The sequence below is a fragment of the Terrapene carolina genome, unplaced genomic scaffold (assembly GCF_002925995.2).
Source record: "Terrapene carolina triunguis isolate 2854851 unplaced genomic scaffold, T_m_triunguis-2.0 Scaffold53, whole genome shotgun sequence".
NCBI classification, from domain to species: domain Eukaryota; kingdom Metazoa; phylum Chordata; order Testudines; family Emydidae; genus Terrapene; species Terrapene triunguis.
Window position 1 is genome coordinate 2,388,789 of NW_020664404.1, and position 13,514 is coordinate 2,402,302.

At 45.5% G+C, this 13,514-nt stretch overlaps 1 protein-coding gene across 1 annotated transcript; it reads left to right on the plus strand.

The window, feature by feature from the left end:
* Positions 1 to 4,661: 4,661 nt before the first annotated feature.
* SNRNP27 (small nuclear ribonucleoprotein U4/U6.U5 subunit 27) lies at positions 4,662 to 13,514 on the plus strand. The gene is made up of 6 exons (XM_024207768.2): positions 4,662 to 4,765; positions 5,801 to 5,921; positions 6,509 to 6,621; positions 8,210 to 8,289; positions 9,869 to 9,933; positions 11,189 to 13,514. The coding sequence occupies exons 1-6, from the start codon at positions 4,729 to 4,731 to the stop codon at positions 11,241 to 11,243; spliced, it is 471 nt and encodes a 156-aa protein (XP_024063536.1). The 5' UTR covers positions 4,662 to 4,728; the 3' UTR covers positions 11,244 to 13,514.

Consider the following 13,514-nt stretch of genomic DNA (forward strand, 5'->3'; position numbering starts at 1 on the left):
AGTTAGAGGGAGGTTGTGACTGTCCATTATCCTGTGTCTGAGTAGAAGAGCTTCATTCTTACTTTCAACTTCATACAACAAGGCCTGCACTGTGGACCATAACACACAGGGACTGTCTTTGTCTTAAGCAAGTATTTTAAAATAGCCCCAAAACTTCCAGTTCAAATTTGTTTGCTAGATTTTTTTTCTTTTCTTTTTTTAAAGAAAGACCCTGGGCCAAATTCAGCTCTGGATTAAGCAGGCACAAATCCTCATTCTCTTCTGTTTAGGTTCATAGACTGTGCCCATCACCATGGTATCTGAGAACATTGAACCGGATTCTCCTCTCACTGATACTTGTGTAAAGTAGGAGTGATGCTATTGAAGCCAATGAAGGTGTAAACACAGAGGAAGGTCTTAATCCCATTGAAGTCAATGGAAAGACTCCATTGTCTTCTGTAAGTGTTGGATCGGGCCCTCAATGAGAGCAGCATAAGGCCTGTTGACCTCACAACACTGCAGTCACTCACAAGACCTTTGGTCCCATCTCTACTAAGCCACTGAGGTGGGCTGGTGCCTTGAGCAATTATTTCCATCAGGGTTTTCTATCCAAGGCCAGTGCATATGCACTGGTCTGAATGGAGTGTTTGGGCATTAGCCTGACAACTGTCAAACACCAAACAGATTGGGGGGGTGGAATAAACTTGTCTTTCAAAGAAACATTCATCTAGAACTGTAGTCACTGTGTATCTTTCCTTTCCAGCATTGAGTTCACCACCAGTAGCTGGCCTGATTTGAACCACAGTTGCAGGGAAGGGAAGGCAAAGGGCTAGGCACTCCTCATGCTTCAGAAATAGACATCACAATAATTCAGCCCCCTACCAACATAAATCTTAGTGAAGATGAACTTTGCAGAGAGACCCACCGTGCTAGGCGGTGAGGGGAATAAGAATATGGCCGTAGCAGGGCTGCTAAAGCAATGGAAATGGCTAACAGGTGACATCAAACCAACGGAAATTCCAAATAACATCAGATTTCCCTTGCTGATTGACAGGTGAGCCTGCCTCAAATCCACAGGCAGGTGTTTTCCGTCCTTCAAACCAGCTCTTTATGCTTTGCCTGTCACAGCAAATTGGCTGAGGGTAACAGTACACTAAAATGTGTAGTAACCCAGGGTAGCCTGATTGGTATATTAACAATAATCAAACTAAGTAAGGTACAATGTTTTGTATATCAGTTGGGCTGTTAAAGTGAAATGTCTGTGTCTGACAATCGTTGCTTGAAAGTGCTGTTTAATGTCCTTGTCTGTAAATAAGCCCCAGTGTTTGGCCTTTTGCTAATATTGTGAAGTTTTACATTAGGGTTCTGGTATAAATAACTTTATTGCTACTTAGACCCTGGTATCCTGTATCTGTGCATAATTACTTGAAAGCTATATTTTTTTCTGTATGTCGACATACACTTTTCCAGTGAGCGGGACATTCAGATTTGCAGTTTGTTTCCTGGGGGGGTGGTTTCCTTTGCAATTTTATATTCTGTTTTGGTTTTTAATCTTGCAATGCCCAAGTCATCCTGCTGTTTTAAAGAGAATTTTGTGGTGTGATTTGCAAGCCCTTTATCTGCCTTGGGTTAGAGTTCTGTTAAAACTGCATGTCCCTGCATACAGATGATTGTATACGCTCTTCTTTTCTGAATGGATATTACTGTATTAAAGCAACTACACTCAGTGTGGGTATGGTTCTCTCTTTAGGCCTGTGCAGGTCCAGCCTGAGTGATGTAAGGACCAGAGGCTCGCTGTTAAAATGCTATTCCCCTTTGATAGCTCTGGAACAGCAGCAAATGAAATAAACTTTCACCATAACACTTACAACACATTTTCTTTTCATGTGAATTTTGCTTTGGTAAGTGAAATCCTCCCATGAAGCCACTTCCATGATGCTGGCCTGGGCTGGAGGGATCAGCTTCAGGCAGAAGAAGGGTGTTCAGTCTTCCTGTCTTTCACTACTATGCTGAAACTGCTCATTAAAAATGCTACTGGCGACTTTCCTACTCAATGACTGAAACCTCCCAAACGGATTTCACACAGTTATTAGATAACTTTTAATCATTACCGCCGTGAGCTGGGCTGAAGCAGCAATATAGAGGCAAACGTCCGGTGCACCTAGCTCGTTCTCTGAACTATCCATCTGCTTTAGAACATTTCCTCAAAGACAGGCTACAAGCTTTTCCATGGGCCCTGTGTACCAGCACTCAACGTGGCATTATTCTCCCAAACTCCACTTATGACACCAAAATGAGACACTGCTCTGATTAAGTTGTTCAGCAATTTATAATTGTGTCTCTTTTTTCTTGAAAGCTTTGCCTAGCAGTGAAGTAGTCAGCAATGTTGACATACCTTATTATCATTGAAGTGCACCGCCATTGCGGTTCACTAAGGGCAGTTTACACCGTTCTCTCAGGCTGTCTATATTTCAGGCAGACAACACAGCACTGATTTACATCTGGTTCGCAATTTGAAAGTTCTCTTTGGAATTTTAAGGGCTGGAGATTCTAAAGCACATGCCAGAAGCCCTGGAGAAAATACCAGCCTGATGAGCTGAGATAAGCCAGCCCAATCTGACCAGTGCATAAGATCCCAGTTTCTAGTGCCTGTAGTCCTGTTTGTCCTTCTTTAGGAGGGTGGGAATTCATATGGGTCTTTCTCTGCCAGGCTGCCAAATTAGCAGCTCAGAGAATCCACGTAACACACAGCTAGAATATGATACCACTCCCAAAGTAGCATGAATTGATTGTATAAAGGACCATGAGGCAGGACTGGCTCCAGCTTTTTTGCCGCCCCAAGCGGCGAAGAAAAAAAAAAGACCCAATTGAAGCGGAGCGATTGAGCTGCCACTGAAGTGCCGCCGAAGAGGAAGCGAGGCACTGAAGGACCCGCTGCTGAATTGCCACCGCAGACCCGGACGTGCCACCCCAACAACGGATGGACTGCCGCCCCTTTCTATCGGCCGCCCCAGGCACCTGCTTCCTTCGCTGGTGCCTGGAGCCGGCCCTGCCATGGGGGTTCTTTAATGCCCACAGTTACTCAAGCCTTGGGTTTTATATCTCCGCTGAAAGATGGCACCTCCTGATGCTATGCTGGATTATTGTCTCACTACTCTTTCATAGGGAAAAGTACCACCTACTGAATCACCAGCATCTTAGATACTCCTTGGATGTCTCCCACCAATGCAGTGATCCAGCCCAAAGCTACTTAGATTGCTTACAAGATCTGATGTGCTGATCAAAATATAAGTTGGAATGGCTGCAAGCAATTATGGTGGGGGAGGAGAGGAATCAGCAGCATCACAAAAAACAAAGCTAAGTAGAAAATTAAGTGAGACTCCAACACATTTAAGAGAAAGGAGCATTGGGAGTAAGCTAATTTGTTGTAATATACAGATGGAGCATTTCATGGCCTGTGACCTGTCATGCTTCAAGATTATACTTAGCCTGAAGGATCCCAGAGTGCTTCCATATGTAACACCCCTGAAATGCAACTACCTCACAACTGGAGGACAACAGCTGGTGCACAACATGCTGCAAACAGCAGGGAGAAAGGGAATTGTGTCCAAAGACACTTATGAAATTCCTGTCCCTTATGAAAAGTTCCCTGAGATGACTGTCTAGGCAGAGGAAACAGGCCACAGTTCATAGAATCATAGAACTGGAAGGGACCTTGAGAGGTCATCTAGTCCAGTCCCCTGCACTCAAGGCAAGACTAAATATTATCAGTTCTTAAAGTCTCATCTCAGAAGCACACACCCAATGAATCAATTCCATAGAACCTTGCTAGATGGAAAGGCTGCATGGCTAGGCTGACACCGAACTGGGTCAAGGCTTGATCACCCAAGCCATCTTTGAGCCAGGGAAGTAGCGGTGAGCACATAACACGAGTCACAACGCTTGGTGTGGGCAAGAGAGTGATGAAAATATGAGTGGCGGTGTCTGAAAGACAGAGTTGTGTGACTTGTGACTCACACGCATGTGCATGACCTGTACTAATCAGCAATATCCTTGGGTACCAGTCAGCCCCCCGGCGCGCAGACAGGTCAAATGTTGTGTGCAAGCACTTGTGGTTGTGAAAACAGCTTGCACGCCGCGACAGAGAAGACACATGTGCCACGGAGCACGAGCTAGGTTTGAGCTGGCGGAGCAAGCTGGCACTGCGAGGGAACCCAAAATGGAGACAAATGCTTGTGTGTTAACATGTCGTGGGTGGCGGGGGCTGCCCTGGGGCTTCAGCGCGGAGGGGAGGAGACGCTGGGATCTTATCCTGTCTGTCCTGGGATCTGTGGCACCAATGCAGTCCAGACGATCACCGAGGCAAGCTGGGGGCTAACCCCACACTAGGGGTTTGCTGGGGGCTAACTCCAACACGGCCAGGCCCTGAGCCCATGTGTGCTGGGCACTGCAACTCGAGACAAACCCTAGTGGTTGGGATCTGCCAGCCGGTTGATGTGAGGTGGGGGGATACGGGCAAGGCTGTGCCCTGAGGGCCCCCCCCAGACCAAACCCAAACCCAAACCCAAACCCAAAGAGGTGCTCAGGGGAACCCCATCGGCCCGGAACCAAAGTGCGGCGGCGCGAGTTCCCAGCCGGAGCGGGAGCGGACTATCCACCGGAAGTGCCCGGCGGAGGGTTCTTCTGCTGGATGTGCCTGCCGGCTGGGGGCTGAGGCCGAGGGAGTCGCCAGGGTCCGGGCTCGGCGGGATGGTCCGGAGCCGCTCCAGGTCCCCCCCGCGGAGGGGTGAGTGCCTGGGGAGGGGGGCGGAGATACCGGGGCACCTCCTGCAATAGGGGGGGTGTCTCAGATGCACCGTCCGCCCTGGGGAGGGACCCGCTGGTCCGCGGTCTACGGCGTGGGGGATGGGAGGTAAACACGTCTCTGGAGTAGGGGAAGGAGCCCTTGATCTTTGCCCTGGGGGTCAATGGAAGCTCCCCCCCCCCCCCCAGAGAGAAGGGGGGGACTCAGATCCCGGTGGAGGGGGGGGTCAATGGAACCTCCTCCCCCCCCCCCGAGAGAAGGACAGGTGTACAAATCCTTGCCCAGGGTATGTGTAAATGGGAGATATTACCCGCGTCATCCAGAGAGTGGATCTCTGTTGGGGCGGGTGGGGGGTATTACCCCCACCAAGAAAGGCAGGACTCCTCTGATCTCTGCCCTGATATGGGTGTGGGGGGAGTCAGAGATCCCTCCGCAGCAAGGGAAGGGACCCCGTGAAGCTAGATAACGGGACAAAGGGGAAACCTATTGCATATGGGGGGTAACATGGGAGCTTCGCCTCCCTCCAGTAGAGGGGATCTCTGATCCCTACCCTGATACAAGGGTGGAGGGGAGATGCACCACAAAGCAAAGGAAGGGAGCACGCTGTTAAAGGAATGGAAATAAGCCGGACCTAGAATCCAATCCACCTGTGGCCGTGGATCACTGACCAAGATCTTGTCTGTTAGGAGGGATGGTCCCTATTTTTATTTTAGTAATAGAGCCTTAACCGTTTTTCCTCTCTTTGCCTCTGAAAAGTTCAACTCAGAATTTTGCAACGAGTACTGTCATGTGTCCGTCGTCTTTCCTTCTCTGCTCTCGTTGCTCTTAGGACAATCCTCTTTACCCCTGAGCAAGTCTTGAGGTTTAGGGGATGGAAGAAATCCCTTCCCCCTTTTTTTAGTTTAGTCGTAGCTAAACATAGGGGTTTACTGAAACTATAACAAGGATGGTGACAGTTCCAGCTAGCCACCACTAATCAGCACCCCCACATTTTTCCCCAATCATGGCTTCTTTCAGAACGTAGGCGCTCTCGTTCTGCATCCCGGGAGAGGGAGAGGAGGCGACGGGAGCGTTCGAGGTCCCGGGAGAGGGACAGGAGGAGGAGTCGTTCCCGTTCCCCGCACAGGAGGCGATCCAGGTGAGGAGAAAATATCTGAATTCTCTGAAGGCAATAAGCAGAGCTTCTAGCTGACAGCCCCATTCCCCCACTGTTCCTATTGGTGTCATTCTTACTGTGATATCAACAGGGTACTAGCTTCCCTTGGTGTGGGAAATGGGGCAGGCTGAAGGGAAGAAAAAACCATTCTAGAGTCAGACAGATCTTACTATTAGGGGGCTCTTTACTAATATTCAGCCTGTGTTGTCCTTTACTTAACTAGGGCAAATGTGATGAAATTTTGCTGCCTTGTATTGATTGTTTGTTTGTTTTGGAGTGCATTAGCACCTGTGGTCTCTTGTCATGGGTCAGGGCTCCGTTGTGCTAGGTGCTGTACAAACGCAGAACAAAAAGATGGTCCCTGCCCCAAAGAGTTTACAGTCTAAGGATAAGATGAGTCAACAGATAGTGTTTCCTTGTGCGCCCCCTCTGCCTGTATCTAAGACAATGCCAGCCATTGTAACACCACATAACCATTATTCTACTTCCTGGGTGTCACACGAAAAGCTGTAGGTGGGATTGTAGTTGAGTGTTGTTGGATTGAAATCTGTACTTGTGTGAAATTCTAGGTCCCCGAGACGGCACAGATCCAGCTCTTCTTCCCCGTCCCGGCAGAAGGAAAGGCGAGACGATGAAAAGAAAGAAAACAAAGACGCCAAAAGCAAAGAGCATCAGATCACCGGTAACAGGGCAGAGTCCTAATCTTGGGAAGCAAAGCTGGCTATTGGGGCTTTGTGTTTATCTTACCTTGATGTGTGAGGAACCAGTTAAAATCTAGTGGACCTAAATAAAATTGGTAAATGGAGTAGATGCCCATGAAAATGAGGGCCTCTGCAACTGCATAAGCCAGGATTACTAAAGGCAGGTGCTAGTCAAATTTTACCTCGATTTTCCTTTCCCATCTGTGAGTGCACCCCAGTGCTGGACCCGTGCAACCGTTTTTAATAATACTTTGCCCTCTTAGGCCCCACTCCATGTGCTTAGTCATAGTTAATGCACAAAAAACGTTCTAGAAGAGATATGAAACCTCATGCTTTAGGGCACAGTTCAGTCACTAACTAGTAGGAGTTAGGATGTGACCTTCTTGTGCGGCAGATCATCTCATGATGCCTACTGTAGGATTTCTGGCATTTTCCTCTGAAGCATCTGGTGCTGGCCACTGTCAAAGACAGGATACAGAACTAGATACACCTTGGGTCTGATTGAATCTGGCAACTCCAGTATTTCTGCAATTGGTTCTTCAGGGGCAGGCATTTGCAGCTTCATGGAGGCCCATTAACTGCAAAGGGACTCCATGCAGACCTAAGAGTCAGCCCTTACAGATCTGATCCCAAGATCTAAGGCCTGACAGTGTCTTTTAATCTAAGAGGATCTCTAAGCACTTTACAAAGGTTAATGAATTAGGCAGCACACACACAGGATGAGGTAGTAGTTGTGGTTTGCCTGGTATTGTGCAGCCCATCCAAAGTGCCATATTGTGGGCGGGGGGACGACGACAACGACGACGATGACTCTTGTCTGCATTCCTAACAAAGCAGTTCACTTTCCTCTGTCATCTGAGATACTTACCTTATTTTAAAGCAAAACTTAGCATCTCAAGTGTATGTGTAAAAACCAAAAAAGAAATTGAAACCACAGTGTCTCCCCTAGAGGTTTCCCTTCTATTTTCTGTTGCCTCCCATATTCCACCTTAATCATCCATCATTGTATGCTTCTAGTTATATATCTCTGTCTGGCTAGATTGCCAGCTCCTGAGGGCTGGGATCATGCACGCCTGTTCATCTGTAAAACACCATGTACATGTGTGGTAACTAATACAGTAGTAAGACTGAGTTTAAAAATAAATCTAAATTTCCTTGTGCTCTTCTTGCTGTTCTCTTTGCTCAGTTCTCCGCTAGCTCAAGGGTCTCAAACACTGTAGGGGAATGTTTGTTTGTTTGTTTGTTTGTTTTCTTTGGCATTTAAAAGCAAATGAATTTGGGAATATTTTTATCATATACTGTAAAAACAAACATCTGCGAAACCTCCATTTTTGGGCCATATCTGACCTTGCGTTGTTCCTCTACCCCCTGGACCAGTTTTCTGTTCCAGAGCTGTGTTTGGGCAGACCAGAGAGCCAGTTTTGCAATACACATAATGCTTTTGTCACATGCACAAATCTTTATTCCTTACCTTCCTAATCAGCACGTTCAATAAGTTTCCATCGAGTGCCTGGTAATTTTTCCTAGTATTGTATTTCATATCCCTCTTGTATCTTTCTGTCTTTTCAGAAGAAGATATGGAAGGCAAAACAGAGGAGGAAATTGAGATGATGAAAACAATGGGATTTGCATCCTTTGACACAACAAAAGTGAGTGGACTGTTCCATAGAACTTGAGTAAAAAGTCATGGCCTTTTTCTTGATTATATTTACAATTCATTCTTGGGTATAGCCAAGCTATCTTGGTAAGTTTAAGAAGATCCTTTACAAGAGGATGGAGGAAGGTTAGCTGTTTTGCTGTAACATTAAATCTCTCGATGCTACAGGGCTGTGTCTCAGCTTTTGAATTTGTCAGTAAGTAGCAAGAAATAACTCATCAGTGTGTTGAAATGTTGCGTCGGAAGAGTATTGTCGATAGGAACTACAGAAGAGAGCCAGTATTCATCTTATAATACAGAATTAGCATGGGAAGTCAACATACTGGTCATGATTGGCAGCCCTGCCCCTTGGGCTGTGAGCCCCTGGGCCCTCACAAGACAAGTAAGGTGGGGCCAAGTCAGTGCTGTGCTGGGACAGAGGGAGTGTTGCCCTGGAACTTGAACAGATACCCCAGTGTGGTGCTGTGCTTCTAATGGTACTGGCTTTCAGGTGACATGTTAAACCCTTTGGGTTTCCTAGGGAGCAGGGCTTCCTATATTGGCTTCTATTGTGGAAAAATGTGTATGTCTTGATTTTATTTTCTTGTTGCTTGCCTCTGCTGCTTTTAATCAGCTAGCCCCTGGCTATTAGTTGCAGAGCTTGGATCAGTCCTTTAGCATGACTCTGTACTTCTCCCTAAGGGTGTGATCCTGCAAACACTTAATACTGATCATAGTATTTACTACCCTATTGGCGCTAATTGAATCATAACTGTAGTATCTGTCTATACACCACTCACGCTAGAGAGTCTGAGCACCTTGCAATCATTATTTGCCCCTCAGAACTCCCCTGGGAGGGAGGGTGGTATCATCCCTATCTTACAGATGAGGCACTGTGGCACACAGAGCTTAAGTGACTTGCCCAGGGTCACACAGGAAGCCTGCAGCTGAACCAGAAATTGAGCCCGGGTCTCCTGAGTCACAGACAAGTGCCCTATCCACTAAACCATCCTTCCTATTCCTGATGGATACTAAGGTGCCTTTTACTCAGAGCCCTGGGAAGGCCTGGTTACAATGTATAAAAACATGTTCCAACAGTGTCTCCTATCCATGCTACAGCCTTGGTTAGACAAAGCTGTATCCTGCCACTGTTCTTTATGGAAGCAGATGGAAGTTAACACTGAGCTTTGTGATATGATGTGACCCTAGGCAAGTGATTAGGTCTGTAGTTATTGCTTCTGAAAAGGGGGTTTGCTTTTAGTTCCATGCATCTGCATTGTAAGACTAACCTGGCAAAGACCTAGAAAGTTGCTACTAACTGGTTTCAACTTACATGCAGTGTTGTTGTAGGCTTCAGGTCTGTGTAAGCTTGAAAGCGCGTCTCGCTTGCCAACAGAAGTTGGTCCAATAAGAGACAATACCGCACCCACCTTGTCTCTGGTTTCAAGATGGCTTTCTTAAGAATGACATACACTGGGTTAGATGTGCTGATCCCAGCTCCACAACCTGTGCCCTTGTCTGTGCCTCTTCCTGAACAGTTCTCTGTAAAACACACCGAGTTTTGGAGCTCTCTTTCCCATTGTATCTTTCAGGGGAAGAAAGTGGATGGCTCTGTAAATGCCTACGCTATAAACGTGTCACAGAAGAGAAAGTACAGGTTTGTGTTTCTACCACTTGGACAGACTTGCTTTGATTTGGAGGCTGTAATATCTGATGTCTGCATGGGTATGTTGGAGGAGACGTAATTTCTTTTCCAGGACAATCTGATTCAGAGAAGGCTTTGTAGTCCTGGTGAGAAGTGTGGTGGTCTCTAGGTTTATTGACTGAGAGGTCATTCTCATTTGCGTTGAGGAGTGCTTATTGATTTTACATCTAAGCAGTTGTTATACACTACTCAAAACAGATATGTTTCTATACACTACTCAAAACAGTGATGTTTCTTGCCTCTAGTTTCTCTAAAGCTCCATTGCTAATGGAGAGAGGAGTGAACCAAAGAACAAAGGTGCACTCGCTCCCTGTTTCAATATATGTAACTTTGTACAGCGCTCAGATGCTGCGGCAATAAACGCACTGTAAATACTTGGCTAGAGTGGTACAGAATGTCACTGCAGCCCTGGGAATCTTCTCCCTCTGCTTCTTGTAACTACTTAAAAAATGTAGCCTACCTTCTCTTTTGTACACCCTGCATCTCTAAGTTAAACCTAAGCACCTGTGAAACTTACTGTATTGATGGCCCTGGGGACTGAAGTCCTTTAGCCATTGAACATGAACAGCCTGGCAACGGCATGGCAAGCTTCCAAACCAATGTGCCTCAGCCTGACATAAGCCAGGTTTGCACTAGAATCTTTTGCCAATATAACAGGAGTGTGCTGTCTGTTTTGTCAATATTTCTAAACTGGCAAAAGCCCTACTGCAGATCCAGTTATACTGGCATAAAAGTGCCTTTGTCGGTATAACTTATTTTGCTCACTACCTCAGGAAAAGCTATACTGGCAAAGCGCCCCCCGCCCTCCCTCTGTTTTTGTTTTGTTTTTGTTTTTTGGCCAATATAAGCTCAATCTAGACTTGGAGGGTTTGCTGGTGTAGACCTGACCATAGTGATTAGCTCCAGTGGTTGGGTGAGTTATCCATGGCTCATTCAATCATGACTTCTTTGCTGAGACTCCCATCAGACATGCCAGTTAGTGCCAATCCTCTTTGGTATGTCTCGAACACCCAGCTCATGTCACACAAGGAACGGACAAGCTGTCGTAGAGTGGCAGCAGCGTTCTGTCCCAGCCAACCTGTGCTGGATTTCCACCAGCACTTTAAAAAAACACCAATCCCATATGAGTAGGTTGGAGCCCCTAAAGCTCATCACAAGTACAGACAATTAAGTTCTAACTATGCTGATTTCTTTCCCCTCATCACAGGCAGTACATGAACAGAAAAGGCGGATTCAACAGACCGTTGGATTTTATTGCCTGATGTCTAGTCTTGTTACCTGTGAAGAATGACCTCTGGAGCATGAATGGTTAACATTTTATTGTCTCGCTATGACTTGTGTGTGCTGGGATCTCAGAGACAGGAACTCGGCTTCTCACCGTAAAACGAAATCAGCTTATTTATGAGAGTCCAGAAACACTTGCTTTGCCTCCTAGGAAGAGAGGGTAAAAATGATGCTTTCTAGAAACGTTGGGTTTGAATATGTTCAGGCCTGTTTTGTTCCCTGTCAGGACTTTCCTGTTAGATGTATTATTTTTCATTTCTTCTATGAGTTTTTTTTTAAATAACTAAATATTGTCAGTTACAATAAAAACCAGTATATATTTACTCCCACCCCATAATTAAAATATGATGGTGTTGCTCAGGAATAAAGCACCAGAGAGGAGGCTGTTGGAGATATGTCTGGGCAATTTTTTGCCCGTCAAACAGAGGGATAGATCTCTCAGAAGATAAATCTGGTTTAGGATTTAAAACAGAAACAGGATTATTTTGAAAGTGTGCTCATGGGAGAATCTCAGGGAGCCACGCTGTCTCTAATGTTGAAAGAGAATTGTTTTCCTAATTTAAGATCTCTCTCTCCTCCCCTCCTTACTTTTCACTTATCCCTTTCCTTACTAGTTAATAATCAAAGTTGTCCAGAACTACCGATAGGATAGTATAGCATAGTGGCAAAGGGTTGCAGTGAGTTTACTTACTGTTTGGCTTGGAAAAACATACTGTGTTGGAATAGTCTTAAGTTTTCATATTTGTTTACAGATTTCTTACTTAAAATTCTTCTTGACGCTGATTCTTCTCTGAGCAAAGTTTGGAGGTAAATCTGGGTTATATTAAAGACCCAGAGGTGAAACATTTAACGCCTTCCACTTTCATTGCTTACTATGCATCTAGATTATTTTTATAAACAACCTTTTCCAAATGCCATGGTTTATTTGCTGTTCCATTTCACACACATACCAGCAGGTGGCAGCACATGCAGTGGCTGATTTCAAGAGGTGGGTTAAAACTTATTCATAGTGGTAGACCACATGCCCATTTGACATAAAGTGCCTAATGAACATCTCTGCTCCCATTCACAATCATGTACACCTCTCCCATTCATGATTGTATAACGTCCCTGTGGCAAATACCGCCATTACTTACATGGCAAAGGAACATTTGAAAAGTGCTGTGTGTATATTAGCTCTTCCTCGTTCAATAAGCAGTGTTTGTCCTTCTTTGAAAAATATTAATCATGTTCTCTGTTATTCTTCATCTCCTCTCTCCAATTTGTCTGTGGGACCAGTCTGCTGTCTCTGAACCACCAGCATCTGATCCTAAAGCACCTGTGGACTGAGGTTTTGGGAACGTCTGATCAGAAGTTTGATAACTCTCACGTGATGCAAATAGTTAAAATCTCTTGCATACATGTACCTTTTAACCTCCGAGACGTGGATAGCAAATAGCCTTTGCCTTAGATGACCTGTTTTTCTTTTTTAATCAAGCTCAGTATTCATGCCTTGGCAATTGAGATCCTTTCCTAAAGCTGCTCCACTACTCCAGCCTTCACATTTTATCACAGCTTTTCCTGTAGCCTCCATGACCATTGACAAGCAAAACATGATTTTATATTTTCCTTTCCCCCAACTAATCTGACAGAGGGAACAATCCAGATTAAAGTCACATGTGCAACCCTGCAATGACCTAGAATGGCATTAGGATTTGTTCAGCTCACACAAATAAATGTAGGGACCCAACACTAGCAGGATGCTAACATGCCACGCAGGCAGAAAACACTCGGGCCAAGCACAATCTGAACCCTGGCAATGAACACTTGCCATCTGAAATTGGGCAGGCAAAACCGATAAATAAAGGTAGGCCAGAGCCTGTTTAAAACTGTGAGTAAAGATCGTACTGCATATGACAGAAGACTGGGGAAGTTGACAGCCTGGAGTATAGAACTGCCAGTCATTAGATGAGGAGGAAGAAGATTTTCAAAGGCACAAATAAGTTTCAGGCGTTCAGCTAAAGCCTGTAGAAAATCTAAATCTCTAACATAATTTGTGCTGGCTTTTGAAATCTTTTTCCATTTGGAAGATTCTGTTTTACATGAGGATGATGATATTCCCCCACCCCAAAACACAACCACAGTAGAGATGAAGATATTCTGTTAAAGCTCATGCCTAATTCTTAATCTCAGTCAGGATTCCAGTTTTCTACTGGGCCTATGACAATCAGAGATTAAAGCAGCCTAGAGGTGAGGGCAGTGTCTTTATT

Bases quoted from the DNA above. Each gene is read 5' to 3' on its own strand.
- SNRNP27 (XM_024207768.2), top strand. From the start codon at position 4,729: ATGGTCCGGAGCCGCTCCAGGTCCCCCCCGCGGAGGG. The intron at 4,766-5,800 runs GTGAGTGCCTGG...GGCTTCTTTCAG, and splicing joins CAGGTCCCCCCCGCGGAGGG to AACGTAGGCGCTCTCGTTCT. The intron at 5,922-6,508 runs GTGAGGAGAAAA...GTGAAATTCTAG, and splicing joins CCGCACAGGAGGCGATCCAG to GTCCCCGAGACGGCACAGAT.